Genomic DNA, 26,627 nt, shown 5'->3' on the forward strand with positions numbered 1-26,627 from the left:
GATGTGAATTCACTCACCACTAAGTTTTCAAAAAATGGCTGCCTCTTATCCTCTTGATGAAGCTTCAGTGAAACGCGTAGAAGGCTGGACCCACCGTGTATTTATGTGTCACCCAGTGCGGATTAATTTGACTAATGACTGTGTTCAATGTACTGTTTTGAGAATAATGATAAGGAAGTGTATTGTATTGATTGCATATAAAATGTGCCAGTGCTGTATAGGTTTTAAATAGTGTGGTTATAATTTATATGTTTTAACAACAAGATATATTTGTTAATAAATGTTAAAAAAAATACATTTTAAAATACAAAGATATTGTAATATGTGATATGCATGTTGATTATGCATTTATTTGTATTCCTTTCATTTGTTTTGACATCTTAAAAGCCCCACTATGTGTTCTTTTTTGGTGGATTTAGAAATTTAGGGGTGTGGTGTTCCATTCTTTTGGTGATTCATGACATATTTTATATAATTAAAAGCACATGCAATGTTTGGCGCAGACACACCAATCAGAGTAAATAGCGGGCAAGTGTAGTTTCCCCTTTAACAGTCCCCCTTCCCTTAGGGCAAGCAGGGCTACCAGTACTAACTTGCCACATGGACTTAATATACAAAACTATATACTCTTGCTGTTCAAAGATGCTAACACACCCAAGATAGATAAGAGTAGACATACTATACAGTGATGGAGGAAGCAAGATGGCAGGCACTCCAGTGGAGCAAGGACTGGTGGCAGACAGATAGTGTATCCATAAGTATAACAAAGGTTAGGGCAGGTGGCAGACAGTACAAGAATCTGAGAACATAGTAAGTGAGTAATGGGATTAAACACACAAGCAAAGAGGAACACTTGGTCAGGAGGAAACACTATCACATGCACAGGGGCACAGGGAGATGAGGATTGGGTAAGGCACCTCCTGCAATAAGGACCAAACCCAGAGCTGAATGGCATGTGACCAGACCAGCTGCACCGCAGCTGACAAGAAAGTCAGGGAAAGTATTTTGCAGAGTGTTCTCCAGGACCATATCCTTTCCAGTAAATGATATACTGAAGGGCGTTTCAGACCTTCTGTAGTCCCTAAACCTATGTACCTCATGCTCTTCTTGCCCGTTTAGAAGTATAGGAGATCTGGAGGTCACAGTTGTTCAAGTGTGCTAGGGTTTCAGCAAGGAGATGTGAAAAATACTGGGGATCTTGAAGTAGTAGGATAATTTGAGATGAACAGAACGAATGTTTAAATTCTGAATAATCAGGTATGGGCTGGTGACCTAGCTGCAAGTTTCTGTGAAGGCATTTTGAGAGGAATGTTTATGGTTAAGAGCCTTTCAGAGTCCCTGACCTTGATAACAGGAGATAGTTGACAATAAGCTACAGCAAAACACATAGCAGATGTCAGATTATCTTGGATTGTCCTTCAGACCACCAATGCACAACCAAGGACACTGCTAGACAGGTTGGAGACAGCAGCATTTCAGATGATATCCATAGACACAAAAGAACCACAGAAGAAGAATGAGGGTGACTATTTTGGGTGCATTTGACCTACAGCAAAAGGAATACCAAATACAGTTTTTTTTAATATGAAGTATTTAGACTGATTGGTCTTTTCAGTATGGACTTCTGACTAAGGGTTATAGGCAGAAATAAAATAACAGAGGTCCCCCAGAGAAGTGCAGAAGGCACATTAGAAGTTTGAGACAAACTGTTAACTCTAGCCAGAGACACTATCCAATGTAATATCATGCAACCTAAAAATGTGTTTAAAAAACTAAGATGCTAATTGGTTAGCTCAGGCTAGCTGAGGGTAAACCAAAAAATGTATCATATTGCTAAAGTGATCCATCATAACCCAGTTGGTCATGAAGCCAAAATAATGAGAAGTTTGACAATGTAGTCCATGAAGAGGTTGGTCCAAGAGCTGTTGGGAATGGGTAGAGGCATGAGGAAGCAGGGAGGCTTGTTTTTTTTAAAAAAGACCTAGTACAGATTTCACAAGCTTGAACATACTACTTTTATATCTTACATATTTTCTCAGTGAGGCCTATCATAAGTCACATGAGATTATTGTGACAGTTTTGGAGATGCTAAGGTACCCTGCTGTTCTGTATATATTAGCCTTGAGGAGAAATTTGGGTCTGAAGTGAAGAGGTACAAACAATCTCCAGCTGGGAGGTAATTTGGAACCCATTGCATTGCCCTGCCAATGAAAGAAGAAAAATCGGGAGGAACTGCGGCCTGGAACTGTAAGAGTGGAAGGATATTCTGGAGCTCCATGACAGTATCAACTAATAGCAGGCTGTGGAAAGAGCATGTGACTTAGCATCTATAGAAGCAGGTCTGTACATGATTTGAAAATCAAAGTAATTGAAGCACAGAGAACAATGCTCCTGTCTGGCATTCAAACACTTGGCCGTTCTAAAATACACAAGTTTATTATGGTCTGTATACACAGTGAAGAGGTGTCAGGCATCTTCTAGCCAATGGCACCACGCTTTTAGGGCCCATTTGACGCTCTTTGTTACCAATATTGTAATTTGTATCCACAGAGGAGAATGTCTTAAAGAGTAGGGCACATGGATGAAGCTGTTTGGTGGACGGTGATACTGTATATGAAAGACTCTGGCTCCAGATCCAGCTTTTGAAACATCAACATCTAAGGAAAATGTGAGGGTTTGGTAAGTGAGTATAAGGGCCACAATGAAGGCTTTCTTTAGTGTCTCAAAGGCTAACAGAGTTTCTGGAGCCAATTAGAAGTACAGGCACCCTTAAAGTTAGGCAACCTGTATACTTAGTTGTCTGTCTGTAGCTCTCCCTGCCTATTCCTGGCTCTCCTTTCTGCTAGTGGTGGCTTACATTCTGGTTGCTAGGCAACACAGCATTTCTTCTCCCTGTGGTGGCTTGTCAGTAAAAAGATGCAGCACCACTCCTCCACTCTTTGGTTTGCATCCAGGTTGCTGGTCAATGGGACACAGCCTCTCAGCTCATTCCAGTGGTTACTTTTCGGTTGCTTTGTACTTTTCCTGATTTTCTTGTCAGCTTTAAGGTAATTGGTCCCTAGTGCAGGAAGCACTTTACTTTATCCTCATCTGCCTGTGCATCAATGCTTGTGATAGTGTGTTCTGCTGACCAAGTGTGCCTGTTTAGTTGGTGTGTTTGAACATGTTGCTCACCTTTGCTGTGTTTTTAAATACACCTACTGTCTGACACCTCCCACGACCTTTGTAATGCTCAATCATATGGTCGCTGTCTGTCACCAGTCTTTGCTCTGAAGCATCTATCATCTTGTCCTCTCCCTTGATGTATGGTGCGTCTACCTTTCAACCAGTGCTAATTTTGTCAACTAATAATTTTTGTCATAGTTTTCGTTAGCAACACTTTTTCAGTGACTAAAACAAGACTAAAACCAAATAGAAGCTAAGTTATGATGACTAAAACTATAAAAAAAATATATTGACATTTTAGTCAACTAACTAAAACTGGACTAAAATGTTAGGGAGAGACGTTTGGAGAGGATATCCAATCAGAACTAATCTCTTTGGACTTCCATTTCCAGTTCCATCCTAAATGGATAATTGATAGGAAAGTTGTGCGATTGCATTACAGCTAATATCGTTTTTCATTTTAATATTTTAGAGTTGCAAAAAATTAAGAATGTCAAATGTAAGTTGTTATAATCAATTCATACCTAATTACTGGTCCTTTGTTAAAACAACTCAATATTATTGTTTCTTTATAAGACTTGGTTTAATCTAATTTTAAGATAAATAAAGACATGTTACTGTATATATCACAACAGTTAAGTCTGTGTCCATATTGCATGTTCAAACCTTAATACCATAAGTAGTAACGGTTAACAGATGTTTACTCCAGGAGTATATCATGAGATTAGAAAATTCTAAAGAAATTCTTAAATTACTCTTTAACTAATCCCACTAGATTTCTGTAGATAAACAGGATTATTCACAAAAGGGTGAAGAGCTTGGAGAAGACAGGAGAAGTGAACATTCTAAAGCAAAATAGCTTATTTGGAAAAATTCTCCAATTCAGCTCACTTTCCAGTTTAGCTATGTTGTCCTAGATCAGGGGTAGCAAAACTCCGGCCCTCCAGCTGTGGTGGAACTACAAATCCCATGAGGCATTGCAAGATTCTCACAGCCACAGGCATAACTCCCAAAGAGAGATGCATCATGGGATTTGTAGTCTTACCACAGCTGGAGGGCTGGAGGTTTGCTACCCATGTCCTAGATTGTTCACTTCTCCTGCCTTCTTCTAAATCTTCACCCTTTTGTGAATAACCCTGTAAATCTACTGTAGATTTAGTCAGCTAAAATCTTATGATATTTAGTCAACTAAAGTAAAAACAATTCAGATGATGGTATTTTAGTCAAAAGACTATGACTAAAACTAAATTGAAATTTGCTGTCAAAATTAACACTGCATCCAACCAGGTTAAACATTGTGCTGAACAGTGTGCCTCCAAATTCAGGGGTTGGGCACCAGATTCCAGTTGGAATATTCCAGCCCTTCGTAGCCAATTTAGGCTGGGTCTTTCAGACAACATAAAGGACTCTCTAGTTCATTACCTCACTTCTGCCACCTTACAGGAAGTCTGTGAAAGTACAAAGCAGCAGCAAGTAACCACTGGGAGTAAAGACGCTGCATTCTATTGCCTACTAAGCAGAACCACATTTGGCAAGAAATAGAGAGATGGGAGCGGGCATCAAGGGTGGCCAGTGGAAAAGTAAGTCCTGTGCTGAGATGCAACATTAATGAAATCTCAGCAGTCAACAATCAACCATGAACTGTGAATGCTAATATTTTCAAGCATTAAAGATGATTGTTTCAACATGTCTTTAAAATGTAGCCACTTATTTGGCAGCTTATAGAAACACCCAATTCTAATATGATAGTCAATTTTTTAGTTTTGTCTAACTCCATACATTATGTTGATATTGAGCAGTGGGTGTCCTGATCATGTTCTTAGCAAAGATCCTGGTCTAAGGGTGGGGTTATCAATGGAGGATTAAAATAGACAAGTTAGTCTAATTCAATATTCTTTGATGCTCAGTTCAGTTCTTTAAACATTCTATTGATTTGTAAATTCTACTTTTGAGAAGTAATGTAGATGTTAATATGGATGTACGGTGCATATAAATGTAAGGTCTATACCACATTTAAAAGTTATAGATAAAATTAAATTAGAACATAAATTAGAACATGTACATGTTCTACAGGCATATTGAAATGTATATTTAAATAGACTGAAAGAGACCATGTTGCCAGACTATTAATTTCAACTGGAATCATCCCACACAATTATGTGTGCATTTAACATATTTTAACAATGTATTTTGCCTGTAAAAACCTCCCTTATGTAGACATTCAAAAGTCCTGAGTCCTCCATCTTAGATATGATGTCAGCAGCCCCAGCAGACTTAAAGCTGTCTCTCAGGTAACATTCTAGTATTGATCTTTGCTCCTTCCTTTACAGCTATATAAAAGGTTATGTAGAGAGGCAAGGAGGAGAATGGATATGCTAGTCTAGCACAAAGAGAGCTATGCTAGAGATGTGACTTACCAGGAATAGTCAAATTCCCTATGAAGTTTAAAGGCACATTGCACATGAATAGTAAATTAGTTTAAGAAAGAAAAAACACTTCACACAAGTCCTTAAAATACTTGATTTTTCTGTGCTTTTACTTGCAATGATTTAAAATGGTGATGGGGTATGTTTAGGAATAGCCATGTCTACCAATATCTTAAAGACAGATCCTTATTGAATTGGCAAACTCGTTCAAGGGTTAACTTTGTTGGGCGCAAAGTCCCCTTTCTAAATCACAATCATTATAGTCATATGAGACCATTAGATCATTATAGATGCATGCTTCCCCCGTTTTTTTGGTAATTTTAATGAATAACTCCGGACAGAATGGTAATGAACAGTGTCGTATTTACTTAAAATGTCATTAAACCCTCAGATTTTTTAACATAAACCAATACTGTAATGTGTGCCTTACTGTAATCCATGGTAGTCTCCCTTCTCTTTGCTGCTCTTCCTTTTAAATCATCATGTCTTCTCATGCTTGGGGAGAACTTCCCTTTTCAGCTGAGTGCCTCTTCCAGTAGTGATGCCTCAGGTTACAAACGTACACACAGACGCCATGTAGCTATTCCATAGACAAGGCAAGTTCTGCCCAGCATGAGAACAGATACAGATTTAAAAGGAAGAGCAGCAAAGAGAAGGGAAACAACCATGGATTACAGTAAAGCGCACATTACAGTTTTGTTTTATGTTAAAAAAATCTGAGGGTTTAATGTCACTTTAAGCTTGTGTGAGGAGAAGGGCTCTTTACATGCATGGAGGAAATCAGAGATTGCCAGTATGTTCATAAATGACCAGATACCTGAATTCTATATATACTGTGTGTTGTATACCCAGACAGGGACCTGCAGTGTTATTTCATAGAGCAGCGTTCTTACATTTAGTTTGGCAGTACCTCAAAGTTCATCCTCTACCCTCTGCTTCCAGTCACAGACATTACCTCTTCCAGGTCACAGTTTAACTGCCAGCATGCCGTGTGCCACACCCCCTTCCTGCTCTCTGTGGCAACATGCACAGTGCCCATAGCCAAGGAAACCATAACATAACTATAACAACTTCCCACAACCCATAAGACAAGACAGTAAAACATTGCACCTCCCTTTTCCCCTTTTTTTAATTTATTTTGTTTTGTTTGTCAAAATGAATGAAAAACAAAACAAAACAAAATAGAACTCATTATTAACATAACAGAACATGGCACTATAGGTATCTAAGTGCCCTTCGCTCATTTCAACAGCCTCTGGGCCAGGAGTAGGAGGCAAGGAAGTTTTTCTGCCAGTGTAATGGCTCCATCTCTGTCAAAAATCTCCAATGGGTCATGGAGCCTGGCAGCAATCTGGCGGATGGCGATCTCTCACAGGACGCTTACAGTTGTATTTAATGCCATGCGAAAATCCCCACAAATCCTTATGTCTCCATTCTTCTTGCAAACTGGAACTATAGGGGATGCCCAGTCACTTCTATGCACTTTTACAATGATTCCCAGCTCTTCTAATCTACATAACTATGTTTCAACTCCTGCATGCACTGCAAAAGGAACTATATGTGCTTTAAAAAATTTAGGAACTGCCCCCTCCTTCATTGTTAACACCACCTCCAGAGTTATTCTGGAAGGCAGTAACCTGGTCTATGTTCCGGTCTCATTACAGGGTCTATCCAGGAGTCTTGTCCATGGTGAAGTTTGGTTCTGAATGTGTTTACCATTGGGACAAATAAATATCTCAGAATCCCTCCCTGGTTGTGTGATCGCTATATCCCATTGTATGCTGCCATGTGGATGTCAGGAAAACTGAAAATTGTATACTTACCTATCGGTAATTTTCCTTTCCTGACGCCAATACATGGCAGCGTACAGGACCCTCCCATGGCTTTCACATTCTTGTTACTTGTTACGAGAATGGTGGCCTTGGGAGGTGGGCTTTAATTTATAGTATAACTGGTCCTGTGATTGGGCGGGGGCGGAGCAATACCCATTATATGCTGCCATGTATTGGCGTCAGGAAAGGAAAATTACTGATAGGTAAGTATACCATTTTCCATTATTTTAAGGTTCTGTGAAATATGCTCATCAGAGTCCTGAATTTGCACTCTGTAAGCTTGCTTCTTCTTGTCATGCTTAGAGTTTGTAGACTTAATTTTGATGCCTTTGCAAACAGATTGTAAATGTCCTTGTTTACTGCGAGCATGACATCTATCTTCCCTGAATTTGCAAGTGAAGGCATCATGTGATGTTGAACCACAGCAATGACAGTGAAAATTGCGTCCCTTCTTTGTCTGGAACTTATGTGATTGCAGTTTTTGGCAAGTCCCCTGTGGAAATCTGCGTGTTTCAGAGTAAAAAACTTCCAATGTAGTCTCTGGACCTTGTCTATCTTGCAGTACATCAGCAGCCTTAGTTGCCTGTTCCATGATTGCTCTTTGTAAAGTGAGTCGTTCCTCCATCAGTAGCTGCTTTAAAATCGTCTCACTACCAGCCCCATGACAAATTGGTCTCTAAGTGCTGTTGGTAGATAGTCCCCAAACTGGCAAGTACTAGTCAGTTTCCTTAGGGCAATAACATACACAGAAATAAAATCTCCTTGTTTCTGACATCTCTTAAAAAAACTTGAATCTTTCTGCAATTTTGAGAGGTTGTGGCTGATAATGTGCAGTAATTAATACAATTAGTTAAGGGAGAGACTTTGGAGCCAGTTTATCTGGATGCAGAAGGTCTCACAAAGAATCATAGGCTCTCACACCAAGAGCAGTCAGAAATACAGACACTTGCTTAGTTTCAGGAACATCATTAGCCACCAGGTAATGGCCCAACCACTCCACCCTTGAAGACCATGGGGGTGATTTACTAACCTAAACACACACACACACCAGGTGTGTGTGATTTTCACACAGCAAAACGTATTTATCAACCAAAAAGTCTCTAAAAGCATATTTCCACTAATGCCATATATGGAAAAATCATGCACATGATGCATATATAATGCTGCTTCACAGTTTAGACAAAAATGGTTAGCTCATGCATTTACATTCCTTGCATTCATCAACGCAAGCAACACAACATAGAGCTAATTTACCCAACATCACCTTGGAATTCCTTCAGGGCTTTGCACAACACACCTGCTGGGTGTGTACACATTACAAAGGTGTTTAGATTCCACCCATAGATCATGCTGGGAGGGAACACACTGCAGAGATGTATACACGTTCGTGGTGTGTTTATAAGGTTAGTAAATCAACCCCCATGAATCAGTCTCGATCAAAAGCTCTGACATATCAAAGCCATAATATGAGGTTCAACAGCCTTGTCGCCACTATAGTGTTTCCCCTCTTTTTGGTCCTTTTAATGAATAACTCCAGACAGAGTGGTAATGAGCAGGGTCATATTTACTTAAGCTTGTGTGAGGAGAAGAGCTCTTTATATGCAGGCAGGAAAACAGGGATTGCCATTATGTTCATAAATGGCCAGATACATTAATTACATATATACTGTATGCCATGTACCCAGAGAGGGACCTGCAGTGTTATTTCTTAGAGCAGTATTCTTACATTTAGTTTGGCAGCACCCCAGAGTTCATCCTCTACCCTCTGCTTCCAGTCACACACACAACCTCTTCCAGGTCACAGTATAATGCCAACATGCTGTGTGCCACACCCCCTTCCTGCTCTCTGTGGCAACATGCACAATGCGCCGTAAGCAAGGAAACCATAACAAATTACCACAACCCATAAGACAAGACAGTAAAACATCACAATAGAAATCCAAGTTCAAGGTACCATGCTCACAACTGCAATGGTTACAACCCAAAAAAATTAAGTAAATAACCAGTAATGTGTGAGAACTAGACTTAAGTATTCTAAAACCAATACTCAGTGCAACTGGTGGCTTACACAGACACTTTGGGTTCCCATTAATGATCAGAAACCAATCAGCATGGTTTCTGATAAAGTAATGTAAGCTAATACAGTACATTGTAATCACATGCAGGCTTGATGTTTCTTTGGAATGATGAATGCCTGCAGCTTGCAAATTAATACTGCCATCTTCAAGCTGCAACATATATTTAATGCTGTAATCAAATTACGGTAAAATATAAAAATACATTATTTAAAACAGACAAAAATTACTTTTTATGTCTTTTCTGCCTATAATATAAAACAGAGCAGCGTTTTTTTTTTTTAAGCAGTATACCAAATAAAAGTCATACATTTCCTGATGTACATCCCTGTCCCTAAAATATTTGTCTAAGGAAATCACTGACACACTTACAGATCTTATGTATACAATAATCGGTAGATATGATTAGGGAAAACTCTTCTTTACAACAAAGTATATCATTAGTAATGCTATTACATTTTTAATTCCTGTAAATTATGAAGAAAGGCAGCATTTGGATAGATTATGCACGTATTTGTAAGTTCATTCACAGCGCAAGATATATTGAATTACCCAAGACTACTGTATAATATACTGATGCCATGAAATAGGACAGACATAAAGATGGACAACTACACTACTACTCATATATATTTGAACAGATTTAAAATTTAAACGCACTTCAAGAATTCCTGAAATGTTTGGCAGAAACACTTAGGAATTCAGGAAAGAATTCAGGGAGGAATTCAGTTAGACTTAAAGAGGTAAAAGAGACAAGGAGCCCAGCAGTTATCGTGGTTTATAAAGGAAGGCATCTCCACAACCATTGAGATAGGATTGTTTTTTGCATATCACAGCAGCCTATAACCATCATCCACCAAATGTACCTCATTTTCCAGAGAGCACCAGGCTTTAGAGTCCTTAGAAATGTATTTGCTTTTTTACAACAGGGCAAAATAATATACTCTATTTTGTTGGAAATTGCATTCATTTCTTGGTATTTATTGAGGTTTTTAAAGTTAATATTATTTCAGAGATATCGTCCAAAGGAGTGGGGTAAATAACTATGATGTGGTAGAGGGATTTTCTTTATAGTATTACATTTAAATTAATTTACATGTGTGCTTTCAGTTGCTTCAGACTTTCTTTGACTTGCTCCCGAGTTGCTTTTTTTCGTTTTTGCATTGCTCAAGGAGCTGCTTCAAAATGCTTCTGAGTTGTTTTTGGCAGCTTCTGGGTTGCTACAAGTTACCTTTAGTTGCGTTTCCATGCACATTGACTTGAACATGGAAGAAAAGCATCACAGGAACAAACCAGAGTTGATGTACACAGGCTCTTTTTCTACTCAAGTCCTAAACAGAAATGCATCCCTTTTTGAATGATATTAGCAATGTTTCCCTTTTAAATAGGCCACAGAGAGAGTCATTATATGTTACTGACTAAACTGCTTCAAAGCAGTATTATTTGATTAGTGCCTGCAAAGTCTGATTATGGATTTGACAAAAGCCACTTTACACCAGCTGCTTCCTAACTAAAAGCAGCAAGAAAAGATATTCATATATTATGAAAGTTTGCATGATTCATTATCTTAGCTCAGGTGCTTGTATGTGTAAGTATCATCAAAACTGCAGGAATCCATGCAAGGGTCCATTGTACCTGCACTAAAGGTTTTTGTGAAATATTCTCCTTTTGTGTCATGCTTAGAAGAAACATCATACATATATTTATAATAAAATCTGTTCTAGTGTTACAATTCAAAATGCTAAAAACAGTATTTGCTCTTCTGTAAGCCCCTTTATTTATGTTAAAATAAACCAAGTATAAAATTAAGCTTATGAAGACAACATAACATGTTACCAGCAGGCAGAGATAGGTATCTTTCCACACCATTTATTCAGAGCACCCCAGGAATAATCTTTATGTAAATAGTGACTTTCAGATCTAGTTTTGTGCTCTGGCATTCTGCCTTTATCCCTCTTTTCAAAGTATGCATCCCATTGACCTCAAGAGAATCACACACATTTCAGACTTAATGTCAGGCTTACTCTAAGGTTAAGGTTCATTGTAGAAGTGTATGAAGATTATCAGAGTGGCAAACAATAGTGATAGAAAAAGTCTTATTATGTTAAACATCCTGTGTTTGATGATCATTGCACATAATGCCTTTTATTTGGAAACTCACATTAATATGTATTATAGTAGCAGATAAATGTGAGAGCTTGCTGATATAAAGTTAAATTGGCATACCTTTGTCTTATATTCATACCAGTTCAAATTTAGCTTGACAGTTTCTAAGACAAAAGAAAAGGCTGACGAAAAACACTGAATATTAACTCTACATCCCAGGATTAAAATACCACAAGAAATAGTAAAAACTTACTCTGATGGGCAGAACACACTTGTGTTTGGTTCAAATTCGAGCTTTAGAACATGGAAAAAGTTTGAATTTGAACTCAATAAACTCTGTGGGGCTAGAACTTGAAAATCAATTGTCCCCATTTTGAAGACTTATATGCAAGTTATTGGCCATAAAAAGTGTATGGAGATTCGGGTACTGCCCTAGGGGACATGTATCAATGAACGAAAACTTTAAAAAATACAGGTTTTTAAAGAAGCAGTGGTTTTAACATCACGTAAAGTGAAACAATAAAAATGAAAAATTCCTTTAAATATTGTGCGGGGGGTCCCCTTGAACTGCCTGTAAAGTGGCACATCTGCATAATGTATAGAACCTGCTGCTGCAAATATGACATTTATAAAGAAATAAAATGACATTTAAAAAAAAAATGTGTGTGGTTCCCCCTTTCAAACAATACCAGACCGTTTAGGTCTGGTAGTATTGTTAGGAGGGAACCCATTTAAAAAAAACAAAACAAAGTGCGGGTTCCCCTTCAAAGTCATACCAGGCCCTTAAGGTCTGGTAGGATTTTTAAGGAGGAACCCCACCCCCAAAAATGTGGGGTCCCCCTAAAATTCCACACAAGACCCTTGATCCGAGCACAGGCCTGGCAGGGCAGGGAAGCAAGCGCCCCCCCTCCCTCCCTTATCAGGCCACATGCCCTCGGCATGGAAAAGCACCTTGTCCCTGTTCCAGTGGGAACAAGGGCCTTTTCCCCACAAGCCCCGGGGGCGATGGTTGTGGGGGCGTGGGCAGGGGGCTTATTTACATCAGGGTACCCCTTTAATAAATCATGGCTCAATCATGGCTCTTACAGAGTACTGTGCCCTGATTGGGCAAAGTCTTGCACCTGACCTGTAGTCAGGTGCAAGGCTTTAGCCAATCAGGGCCCACAAGGCACTGTGTAGTGCACAATGCTTTGTAGGGTGCTCGGCGCGTGAACAGCCCGCCAAACGCCCTGACAGTTCGTGTGTTTGCCAAACACACGAACTGCCGATGTTTGAGTCGAACTCCTGCTCGACTCGAACATCGAGCCCATCACTAACTCTGATCTTGTGGAGGCAATGGTAACAGCACCAAAGAATACTAATAACAGGCAGTGGCATCACAAGGGTGGTGCGGCCTGCACCCGGGTGACACCATTGTTGGGGTGACACCATTGTTGGGGTGACACCAAAATGACTCACAGTCATTTTGGTGTCATCCCCCTCTGAAAAGTCGGGCGCTCGGTCATGGACCGAACGCCTGACAGTATCAGGAGAGAGGAGGGGACCCCATACCTTATCCCGCCGGGTGACTGTCCCCTCCTCTCTCTGCCGGCGTCCATCACCAAGATGGCCGCCGGCAGGTATCAGAATACTGCCACGCGTGCGTGATGACATAATCGCGCACGCGCGTGGTGACGACACGCGCATGTGCAGTGACGTCTCGGTCGGGTGATACTCGGTTACCGCTCCGGGTGTCACCCAGCCTCGGGATGCCCCTGATAACAGGGTTATTCACAAAAGGGTGAAGAGTTTGGAGAAGGCAGGAGAAGTGAACAATCTAGGCCAAAAAAGCTGATTCTGAAAAATTCTTCAATTCAGCTCACTTTCCAGTTCAGCTATGTTGTCCTAGATTGTTCACTTCTCTGGCCTTCTCCAAACTCTTCACACTTCTGTGAATAACCCTGTAAGTCGTTTTACCTGGGGCTGATGTCAGGGTATATCTACAGCATCTATTAGCTCATGATATAGCAATAATTGCCAGTAACACAATGCCCCTGTACAATCTCCACAATGGTGGTAAATGTATTGCTAGTGGTATGCTATCAATGGAAATAACACATTCAATTAAAATTGAATTGACAGCAGATGCACAGTGAGGTTTTCTGCCTTCTTCTGCAACAACAGTACTATAATTATTGTTGGGTAAACGTTATGGACTTTAACCTCCTTTTAACTTCCATTATCAATAGGTTTACTACAAAAGGTATAAGAAGCTTCTGCAATAGGGTAAAGCAGTGCTATTGCTATCCTCTCTTGACATCCTCATATTACCATTCAGTGTACTGCACAGACCTCATTGCTTTGTTACACTTTTATTATGTACATAATTAATTCCCTGTGATTCAACAAACTTGCATTCTGCTCTGATGTTTTGAATTATTTATTTACGATTTTATATAGATTTCTGGTAAGATGTGATAAATTTTAATGAACTTAAGAGGAACATTTTGTCCATACCTCACAACATTGTCTCTACCAGGTCAATACTTGCAACTTTTGGCAGACCTTTACATTTAAATTCTTTTGTATGTGTTATTTAAAACTTACTCTTGTATGCTAATGCAGAAAAGTAAATGTATTATATATGCTTATAATACATGTATTCATTTTATGTACACATATACTAAGATTGATTGATACATATTTAAATTATATGTAGGACTTTTTTTACTAAATCATTAAATCATGAAGATGGTGCTAAAACAGTTTAACCTCCCTGGCGGTATGATTATTCAGGATTTTAGGTACCAAAAGCGGTACATTGTTTTACTAGTGAAAAAAACTATCTAATAATATTTAGATATTTCTAGTATAACAGACAGGGCTGTTACTAGTTGTAGATAAACTTGACAGTCACCTAGACTTGCAACAGTTGTAGAGGGCACTAAAAGGGAGCGAGGAACAAGAAACACCTTGGTGACTCAGATTTCATCTTGTATGAGAGCAGTGTGTACAGCCAGTGCTTTTATAGATAATTTAGAGACTATATGTTAATGTTTATAGGGATAAGTCAATGTTTCTTGTAAACAAAATAATGTATTCTGAGGAGATTCTCAGTGTACAATGTGGGAAGCACACAGGGTAGCAGTAAAATCAGAGTAAGCTATTCAAGTACTGGTCCTGATCCTGTACAACTGTGCAAGACTGAAGGTAAGGCTGTAGTTCAGCTTTAATAAGTAATATACCAGTAGAGTCACAGGCCTCCTTCATTTTCAAACGGTCATCATAGTTACACCCAACACAGTGACTGCAACCAATCAGTATGAGTTGGAATTTATTTTTTTCTTGTCAACAAAACCAAATGTGATTTCCCTGCACAACTTGAAGATATTTAATAACATAAAACAACACAGTACGTCTGAAAATCAAACATCAAAAAACAATCAAGACTTTATTCTTTTAAATGATTTTCTCTAGCTTATGAAAGTTAGGACAGATAGACTATCCAATATATCCACCATACGTATCTACTTGATATAGAATGAAATAAGTTCAACTGGGTACAGTAACCAAACCTAGGCTCTGCTATAACAGTAGCACACACAATGTATCTATAATCCTTTACTCTGCTTCAAAAGAGACAAGTCAGTGCCTAGAATTATGCAAATTTGCAAATCAAACCTTATATTTCCATGCAGATCTGCATGATGCGTAGAAAATAAACAATTTAGGAATCCTGTTAATTGTGATTAAAGAATTGTGTTTCTTCGCACATTGCACAAGCCTGCATGTATATACTTGGTAGATAAAGAAAAACCTATGACTTTGTGGATTCACCTGATTTACAATGAAATTTCTCATCCTTACTGAGAATTTGAAACTATCCTATGTTTGTATTATTGCATTAATGAAGTAATAAACCATAACTAAGATTAGTGGTATAAACATAACTAGAGAAACAGTCTGAAAATGCCGCTCTGTTTAAGCCATTCCTGCCCACAATCCCTGTAGTAATGATCCTCAGCATGATACCCTGTACTTAACTAGCTATAACATATGGGGTCTATTCACTAAGCTGCCATAGGCAGCCGAGTGACTAACCGACCACAAGCGAAGTGAGCCAAACGCTGTTCGGCTATTCACTTCAGGCTGGTACGGCTGATTCCAGCCGTACATCGGGTGGCTTCGTGTGGCTTCGGGTCAGCCGAACATATAGATGCCAAACAGCAGTGAGTAAATAGCCGAATGCCGCTCTGCGGCATTGGGACCGAGCAGAACAGAAAAATAGTAAAAAAAGTAGAAAAAAAAAAGAAAACGATTGTGCGGAGCTAGCAGTGACAGCTAGCTCCGCCCAACTGTTTTCTATTGGCCGGGCGGTCCCCATGGGAAGGCATAGCTAGATTCCCATTGGCTATTTCACTTTGCAATAGCCAATAGCAAACTAGCTATTGCACCCGGCCTCTGCTGCTGTCAATCACCAGACGGGGACCTGATGGAGAACTGCAGGTCCCCCTCTGCTGATTGACAGCAGCAGTGGGAGGGTGCAATAGCTAGTTTGCTATTGCAAATTGAAAAAGCCAATAGGAATCTAGCTATGCTTTCCTATGGGGCAGGGAAAGGTTTACTCTGCTCGATCGAGCAGAGTGAACCTTTGTGTGAGATAGTGTTTTCTCTCCCGGGTGGCCAGGAGCCTATTAGACTTCTAGAGTGTCCGGGGGAGGAATGACAGATGCGTTCCTGGTTACCAGGTAACCAGAAACGTCATCTGTCATTATTACACACTGAGAACACGGAGAGGCCGTTCTCAGTGTGTAATGACAGCGTCCCTGGTTAGCTGGTTAACCAGGGACACTGATCTCTCTGCAAGTGGCCAGAGCCAGCCGTCATCTCACAGCTGGCTCCGGCCACTGTTAGAAGCAGGCTGTCGGTCGGCCAGTGGCCGTCCGCTCGGCCAGTTTCGGCTTTCAGCGCGGCACAGTTGAGCCGAGACATATGCCTTCGGCTCGACTGAGCCGCTCGGCCAACTTCGGGAGCTGTATGGGCTATACTGAATAGCCCGTAGAGCAGCCCTTCGGTGCTACTGAACTGAAGGGGTCCTGGGGCCAAAGCTAGATGAAGGATCAGCCGAAGCTAGGGCTTGATCCTTCAGCAGCTTTGTGAATAGACCCCATAGTGATCATATGTAGACTTAATTGGCAAAATAAGTCTTCAGACAGCAGGTGGCAGGGCCATTTTTTCTATTTATGGATTTAATGGGGATTGAGGTTTTATTTAAAGAGATTCTCATCATCGCCTATAAACTTTTTTTCAAAAATGCTCCCTGTAAAAGAAGACTTTTAATACCTACCTGCAACATCACCCGTGTTGCCAGTCTATGCTCTTTTTAAGAGCTAAGGCATCCTTTGCTTTCTACACATTGCTTGGTTTGTCAGATGCCGGGTAACTATCCCGGGTAACTATACCATCTTATGGACACTGTGTATATACAGGTAACACATGTGGAAGTGTGTTGGATGCAGACGATCCTTTGTCAGTGGTATCCCTTCACGAGAGCACAGATCAGCAGCATAAGTGCTGGGATAGGAGATTCTTAAAGTTCTCTTACAGGGATCATTCTTAATTATTTTATTTATGTTTTGGAGTTGTCATATTTTCTTTTCACTTTATTTTACATTAAGTGTATAAACAGCAAAAACGTTTTTATTAGTTTTGGGTAACAAGGGGAAGGATTAGAGTCCCTGCCCGGTTTTCAGTTACGTCTATTTCCCCTCACTTCCTGTCTTGGGGACAACCTTTTCACCAGACAGGAAGTGAAGGGAACTATCCAAGAGCGACACAGACAAAGGAAAAAAATTGCTTTGACATAAAGTAGGGGAGACTAGAACCCCTGCCAGCTTTTTTAATGTCTTTTTTCTTGTTGTATGTTTTCCCTCACTTCCTGCCTGGTAAATGTTGTCCCCTAAACAGGAAGTGAGGGGAAATATGTCTAACAAAGCCCCAAATAGAAGTAAAACCTTACGGGGTTTGAACCCTTCCTAACTTTTTCAAAACTTAGAAAACATTTTTTGACTGTGGAAACATTTTTATTACTGTCACAGGAGGGTGACACAGAAATTATAAACAGACTATACCTATTTCTACCTAATATTTTAAAAATAGCTAGCCAGAAAACTCAGATCTCAGTACATATAAAGTGAGATCCCTTATCAAACCCACCACTAAAAGAAAAATGTACTAATACTAAGGACATATTTACAGAAAATATTACAGCTCGCTATATGATCTAGGAAAAATCCTCACGTCCCTCAACCATCATCAATCATTATAGATAATGTTTAGAAGGCCATCAACCTCTCCTCAATCTCCTTGAAAGCATTACAGCTCATATCTAAACCTTTTAACCCTCCGGAAAACCACAAAATCCTTGACTCCTTACCGAGTTATAAATTTCAGGAATAGAAGCATTTCCCCCAAAAAAGCGATATAAAATAAACCTTGCACTCTCTCTATCAGATATATGCAATTTGTCCCCTTCCTTTGGTTCTTTTCCAAAAATAAATGTTATAGGCAGTAATAGTTACCATCCTAAAACCAGAAATAAGATCCCTCTTAATTATATACCTATCTGGCTACTCAACACTAGGAAGTTCTGCCACTACCTCACAACTATATGGCCTAAACCAGTGCTTCTTAAAGTGTGGGTTGCGACCCCATATGGGGTCCCACAAGTGAACAGGGGGTCGCGATCTGAGTCCCCAGCCAGGACCGCCATCAGGGGGGTACAGCCGGTACTTGTGTGAGGGGCCCAGGCGGCCGGGCTCCAAGCAAGATTTTTTTTTCGTTTAATGTGCAGTGTAGTGTAGTTTTTAAGGTCGCATACCCCCCACCTCTGTGCACTTGGTACCTTCCTGAGCACGTGCATGCAGGAAGGTCTTTTTTTTTACATTGACGGAGCTTCCTTTAACCCAGCAGAAGTGGAGCACAGCTGCTGGAGTTAAAGATAAGGAGAGAGAGGGGGTTTAGTAGTAGGTGGTAATGACACACTGACTGTCCGTCCACGGCGGGGGGGGGAGAGGAGGAGAGAGACACCGACTGACGCTAGGGGAGGGGGGGAACACCGACGTTGAGGGAAAGAGGGGAGAGACACCATCCGATGCTGGGGTCCCCTAAACATTTCCTCGGCCAAAAAGGGGTCACGAGTGGAGAAAGTTTAAGAAGGCCTGGCCTAAGCTATAAAAAATTATCCTATTCCTATTTTAAGAACTTAATCATTTGAAATCATGTGCATTATCCAAAGCAAGTAAAATTGCATAATTTAAGATGCTAATACTCCCTAAAATGCTCCATTTAGTTTGAATTATGGCAATTCTACTGCCAACTTAATTCTCGGAATCCATATTTATTTGGCTCTGTAAAGTGCTACACTCCTACTGGAGGTATTTTGAATTATATCTGAATTTACTACTATTTCTATAATCTCCACACCTGAACTTGCTCTTCTACATATAGATATAGACCAATTCCATTCTGCATTTTGAATTTTTTTTTATCCACCTACCATTAGCTGTTAAATGTAACACAACTAAACTTTAGCATAATGTGAATCCCTCCCCAGAATTGTTGAAGGTTGTGACCTCATTTTGCAATGTTCCATTTTGCAATGGAAAAAATGGAAGCACTAAAAAACGATTCCTACAAAAAAATTAGTTTAACATGAACCAAATGGTTATGCAATCTAAAGTGTAACATCTAACCCAAGAATATATAATAGACCAAAATATGACAATAGACTGGTTACTCGGTGTTGTTTCTTTTCCCATCTACTCTTCTCTACGTTTTTGCTTACTTTCTGGCTTTATTACCTGACAAAGTTACTACTACTTCAAACACCATCAGAATATCAGTGCATTAAATATACAAGATATTATTTATGCTGTCTTCTACATTTTCTTAGCAGGCCCTGATTGATTGATTGATTGATTGATTGATTGAATAATTAATACTTACCTATGTATGTCGATACTCATGGTATTAACACTGTAAATTAATATTTTGTAAAGTTGTGCTGTTACTCAAAACATTTAATAAATAATAATTAAATAATAACATTTCAAAAATAATTTTACATCATGTGGAAAAATACCACATAATACGTAAACATTGGTCTACTCTCCAAAACAATTGTTTTACTTACCAAAAGGCCAATGATCCCGTAGACTAGTGGTTTAATCACAGAATTTGTAATTGATATGAGTATGTTTAATATAAATAATTTAGCATTTTCTGTAAAAGCCAGCTGACCTTATATATGTCATCTTTTTGCTACATAATCATAAAACAAGAAAGACTACTATAGCACATTGTTTAGCTGACTACACCACTTTCAAATTTAAACAAATTACACCAGTGTAATCAGAACAGCAACGCAGAAAACTGACTTAAAAGAGGTTCTGTGACGAAAAAAAATGTTCTGCTCACATCTGTGCACTACACCTAGGGGAGTATTTATAAAGCAGTGAATGTGACATTCACCAAATATTCACCACAGGTGTATCTACATGTACCTAGTGAATGATTTTTAAATTACAGGGAATGATTCCCCTGCTGTAAATGTTTGGTAAATTGTTTTAGTTTTAGGGGTCTCCTAAATGTTTTGATAAATAAAGTGCAGGCCACCTCCACTTAAGAAAGCCACAGCGAAAGCATTGAAATGCGCGGTCTCAGCGGTTCAGCCTCTGTCCACTTCCCCTAATGTTGGTATTTGGACTCCCAGTTATTATATGGACTTTGTTTTTCCTAAATGGAGCTGCAATTTTGACCCTTTTCCTCCACACAAGTACTATAACCATATGTCAATATGTTCTGGATAGACATGACATCCACAAGAATATGTATTTTGGTGGTTTGATTTTTGAAGCCCCTGAAGCAATCACATAGAATGAATAGATATATAGTGTAGGGATGTCTCTTATGCTTGGACTCCTGATACATGATGAATGTTGCATGAGGGATTTTGATGCTAATATCTGTATATAATTCAATTGATTGGGGTTGCCCAATATTTTTTTTCAAGATCTGGGAACTATACAATTAATACAAGGAGACTATCCTGGCATACTCAGGAGGCCCTTCCAGAGTGTGATCCTCCTATGGTATTACAACAAAAAAGTCAGGATACATTGAGGCATTTCTATGGTGTTCAACTATTTCATGGCAGAGAAAAGGAGGTCTTTATATTAATACTACAGTGCATATAACACCATGCAGAATGTAGAAACTTCTTGGACAGAATTAGGATAAAAGTCAATGTTTTACTGATTTAATTGAATGAGTAGGTAGTACTCTCAGTGAATATTTGATCACTAATAAGAGTCCATATTTGCATTTACTATATGATGCATTTTCTTAATGTGGTTGGATGCTACTATTGTGGTTTAATCATGTTTTCTTTAATGCATTTTTCATCTTGATTATGTCATGTTTTCCACAGTAATCATGTGATTATATGAAAAAAACATTTTGTGGGGATTTGAAGAGAGCTTTCGAATTATGTATATAGTATATGTGATTTTTAATTTTTAGTGGCAATACAAATTAATTCTTTATATTTTTGACCTATGTTTTGGCAGAATACGCTAAGATTTTAATGTGATATCCCTTTTTGAGTATTTTTCTGAAGTCAGGATATAATTACTTTTATTACAGTGAAAGGTTGCTTCCCTTTTTCCCTTTTCCCTCTCTTTTCCCCTTCTTGTTATCTATAGGCTTGTTTATATTTTTCATATGAATGTTTGGTAAATGTCACATTTACTGCTTTATAAATATGCCCCTTAGGCTTTATATGGTCAACAGTGCATTAATATTTATGGATTAGTGCTCCTTCTAGCCCAGCTGATCTATAACACTATCTATTCAACATAGGTTTAAAAAAAGATTCACTTTTCCTAGCTTCAGTTTGGTGTTTATACAAATTTGCAGTTCATCAGCTATAGCTGTCTATAGGATATTTACTGAATATAGAAAATTAGAGACTATAAAGATTACCAATGATGACAACTAGGAGCAGATTCATTTGCTTGGTGCACACACATGTGATAGGAACAAAAATACAGCATATTTTTGCTAATTCTTAGTAAAACTTAATAACTGCAATTGCTGTGTGTATCTTAATAAAATGCTGGCCTTAGAAAATCATTTACTGCAGTAATAATAATAAAATCTCCCCAGAAAACCATTTTAGACTCCTAAGCTATCCTAAGCTACACCACTCTTCTTTAAGCTGGCAGTACACCTATAGATTTTCTGCAGATTTTCTATGGTCAGATGGAAAAAGAGCAACAGATTCCTCCATCTACACTAAACTGTGTGGATAGAGGAATCTCCCACTAGGCCAAGCTTCAGTATCTTGCTAGTCAACCCCATTGGCTGTCAAAATACCTGAACAATCTGATTGGGTGCAGGCATTGTTCAGGTATTGTGAAAGCCAGCGGGGCTGACTAGCAAAATACTAAAGTTTGGCCCAGTGGGAGATTCCTCCATCCACACAGTTTAGCGTAGATGGAGTAATCTGTTGCACTTTTTCCATCTGACCATAGAACATCTGCAGATAATCTATAGGTGTATGGCCAGCTTTAGTTGTCTTCTTACCTCTCTCTGATAGCAGTGGCCTCGCTTGGGGGTAACAACTTCCCAGGCCACCACCATCATAAATAGGTAATTAAGTTTTAGCGTAGAATAGGTTAGAGAGCTAGGCAGAGGGGGCGGGTGAGTTTTTATTCTAAATTAACCTGTGCTTTAATGCTTGCAATCACAGGTGCTAAATTACTGAATTATGTCTGCTGAATACTTGTTGTTTCATCAAATGCACCATATACATTTGCATACACAGTTGGAGTCACACTCCTTCCCTAAAATGTTCATTTTCAAACAGCTGCAGAACATGGTGCTATGTTAATCAGTAATGATACATTATATTATAAAATGTCACATAATATTTAAGAAGCAAAATGTTAACGCTAACCTTATGGTTATTTTACACCTTAAATGTCCTGTCTAAAAGTAGACAGCACAAGGTGCCTACCCTTTACTTTTTTAATAAACAAAAATTATATGTTTTACCTTTTTAAAAACAAAAATAAGGGGCATGACTTTATGTCAAGAATAAACCTCACCAGCCATCATAAGTTTAGCGTAGATGGAGTAATCTGTTGCACTTTTTCCATCTGACCATAGAACATCTGCAGATAATCTATAGGTGTATGGCCAGCTTTAGTTGTCTTCTTACCTCTCTCTGATAGCAGTGGCCTCGCTTGGGGGTAACAACTTCCCAGGCCACCACCATCATAAATAGGTAATTAAGTTTTAGCGTAGAATAGGTTAGAGAGCTAGGCAGAGGGGGCGGGTGAGTTTTTATTCTAAATTAACCTGTGCTTTAATGCTTGCAATCACAGGTGCTAAATTACTGAATTATGTCTGCTGAATACTTGTTGTTTCATCAAATGCACCATATACATTTGCATACACAGTTGGAGTCACACTCCTTCCCTAAAATGTTCATTTTCAAACAGCTGCAGAACATGGTGCTATGTTAATCAGTAATGATACATTATATTATAAAATGTCACATAATATTTAAGAAGCAAAATGTTAACGCTAACCTTATGGTTATTTTACACCTTAAATGTCCTGTCTAAAAGTAGACAGCACAAGGTGCCTACCCTTTACTTTTTTAATAAACAAAAATTATATGTTTTACCTTTTTAAAAACAAAAATAAGGGGCATGACTTTATGTCAAGAATAAACCTCACCAGCCATCATGTCCCTCTTTAATGAAAGTGCCTCAGTGGCCTCAGTACGCCAATTGGACAAAGCAATGCCATTTGGTAGAGCTTGACTATAAAGTCATGCCAATAGAGTCAAAATGAAACTACTTTCAATTCTGACCAATTACAGGTGATGTAAAATACTTTGGGTATATTTACAGTATCAGTGATTCACTGAGCTTTTTACCCAGTGAACAATTAGTAAGTATTTACACAACTGACATTCAATAAGATGTCACATGTGACAGTCACATGCACTCTGTTTATAACAGAATGAATGTGCACCAGGTGCTGCTGGGGAATAAAGTTTACATGTACAATATCAGTGAATAATTATTTTGATAATTATTTTGAATAATTTGACTTAGTCTGCAGGAGAGTCTGCTGACAATAAGGCTCCATGGTGCTAAATCTATGTTTTCACTCAGAACTAGAAGGAGTAACTGTAATTTTTGTATGTATTTTTTAACTCTTAAATTCCTAATACCAGGTCCCAAGGAAGGGGATGGAGACATACTTGCCCCCAGGGGTGACAGGTATGTTATAAATAGAACCCTTCTTGCCAACAACCATTCCTGAGCTAGCTTGGGGCCCATTAGAATTGAGAGGGGACCAATTTTGGGGGGAATTCCTCTCAAATCATCTCCTTGCTCACAGCTCCCTTCCTCTTGGTATACCAGTCTGCATGATGTATAGTGAATGTGCAGATAAGGTATCATTAACCATTTTCTTACATATAGTTATGTTACAGCAGCAAAGAGCTAAAAACCTTTTTTTTATTGATGTACAAATGTTGTCAAATGTCAGGGAAAGTAATTTTCCATGGGTGAATCAGAGTTATACTAGGATGCATTCCATATAATTTGCTGAATATGAATATTCATGAGCTGAATTTTCACCAAAGGATTCTGAGGGAATATTGGGGAAAATTATTGAATAATTTACCCATAGAAGACCATGCAAATAAACTTAATTTCCTATGATTTACATATACTCAATGCTGAAAATAAAATTGTTTTGTGTACTGAATGACTGTGTTGATTTTCAAAAATGCATAACTAACATTTCCCTGTTAAATATTAAGTAATAATAAACTGTATACTTGATACAATATGTAAATGGTAGGGAAAAGTAAGAAGCAAAACTTTGGGTACACTTTTTGGCATTATACATATTTACAACATCCAAATTTGTATAGATCTGCTACTAACACTACCTGGACAGAGGGCAGTGTTATTGCAAACCCTTGTTTCTCTTAAGGGGCTGCTGCAGTGTGTCCCGTAAGGTGGTACACAAGTTCTGGTTCGCACCTGCGACCCTTGACCACAAGTAACTGAACATGTACTCCATTGGGACCACTCTTCAACACCAGATTCACCTGTATACAAGACAACAAATAAAAATGAATACAGCCTTAAGTATCATTTATGCTACTACAGCATGAGAAAATCTTTAGTACAAAAATATTGTGACATAAATAATGTATCAATTCACATGCATTTAATTACATCAGTATTGTGTGCTCAGTTATTACAGTTCTTAATTTCCATCTAGTACTGAAAGGGTTCAGTTCAAGCAAACGTTTTTGATGGTATTAAAATTGCATTCAAAATGCTAGTCTTTGCTTGCCTTTAAAGTAAACCTTATGGACTTGGTTCCACAATAGAGAATATTGTTATACAAACATGTAGTTTCTTTTCTGGTACTTTCTAATCAAACAATCGAAATGCGTTTTAATAAATTAATGCTTAAGGATGCATGCCCACCTTACATATTGTTTTTGCATTTTCCTGCGTTTTCAAGAGCAGACAAAATACGTCAAAAAACATCCTAAAATCTAATGTTTTCAGTCGAGTCTGTTACAACCAATGCACTCAGCTGCAGCATTTAAAAAAAGTCCTGCACAATGCTTTTTAGGTGTATTGACCTGAATTTGACCAATCAAGTCATTACAAATGTAGTTTATAATAATGTAACAAGACACAAGGTATTATACGGCAACACATTATTACACATTTTGCTGTGAAGATGCCCTTAAATAAAGCTATGCTGCAATACGTCTTAGGTAAAACAATGCTTCATAATTCTGATGTCTAGTTTGTGCACAATTATTCTATTGAAAGAGCAACTACACTACGTGCCATTTCAGTGCAACACACACACACACACACATTGATAAAAACGAATTAAAAAACTAAAATATAAAACATGTTTTAGAATAACACATATGATAACACCTCCCTCTTGGCATGTAATTTCACAAGAAATAACTCTACTCAAATGCAAAAATGTACCTACTCTAATCCCCTGTTGCGTGAATGGTAATTTTTGTTACAAAAATAACCAACATGGCACTGACTAATTAAGACTGAACTTATGATTAGTCAGTAGAAGTAAACAAGAAAATAAAGTTAAATCAAGTATACCAGTAAAAGTGTGTTTGTTGCTAATGCATTTTACATAGTCTGCCAGTCTAGATATTATCTTAACAAGTAGTAAAGTTATTGATATTGCAGATATATACTTTTTCTGACCCCTGTTCCTGTTAAACATTTTTTGTATAAGAGAGCATAAGAATGCTCATAATACAGTAAGATTTTGATTGCTTAATTCAGTAATGTTTTACAAGCCATTTCTCTATTTTGTAAAGTTTAGAATCACTTTCCAAAATTTGGATATCTTTCAACTATGTCACTAGATGTTTCCTAAATTAACCACAAAAGTGAGTCTGTCAGCCATTTTAAATGATTTAAAGTAAAGTTCTGCCTAAAAGCAAGTAATACAAGGTGTCTACTATTACATTTGTTGCCCAGAAAACCTTTATTTGTACACCACTCTTATTTGGTTTAACCTTTTTACAAGTTGTTTGACTAAGAATGCCCCACCTGCCAGCACCCACTCCAAAAGAATGCTGTGAATGACCAAGGATGTGCTCTCATTGGATAGGAGGATGGCAGTTGAGCAGGACCTAGCCCAAAGGACAGGGAAGTCAGGCCACAAGTAATAAGACTAAATTACATCAGAGAGGACAATTTAGCAGATTTTTGTGGCTACTAAAGTTGGTAACAGATGCTTTGTGGTTTATATTTTAAATGTTTAAAATGGCTTGACAGCAAAAGAAGATATCTGTAGCCATTTATATGCATACATGTTTTCCTTTAAGGGAAATATAAAAGGTATGAACAAATTAGAATGCTATGAGAATTTTATATATATATATA

The 26,627-nt window shown here is 38.4% G+C and overlaps 1 protein-coding gene across 1 annotated transcript in view; it reads right to left on the reverse strand.

The window, feature by feature from the left end:
- Positions 1 to 26,627, reverse strand: part of ADGRB3 (adhesion G protein-coupled receptor B3) — a 790,044-nt gene that overhangs the window by 492,076 nt on the left and 271,341 nt on the right. Inside the window, exon 4 of the mRNA XM_018560884.1 lies at positions 24,623 to 24,784. Coding sequence (XP_018416386.1) covers positions 24,623 to 24,784 — 162 coding nt within the window. The remainder of the gene's footprint in view (positions 1 to 24,622; positions 24,785 to 26,627) is intronic.

The sequence above is a fragment of the Nanorana parkeri genome, unplaced genomic scaffold (genome assembly GCF_000935625.1).
Source record: "Nanorana parkeri isolate BGI_ZX_2015 unplaced genomic scaffold, ASM93562v1 scaffold484, whole genome shotgun sequence".
Taxonomy (NCBI): domain Eukaryota; kingdom Metazoa; phylum Chordata; class Amphibia; order Anura; family Dicroglossidae; genus Nanorana; species Nanorana parkeri.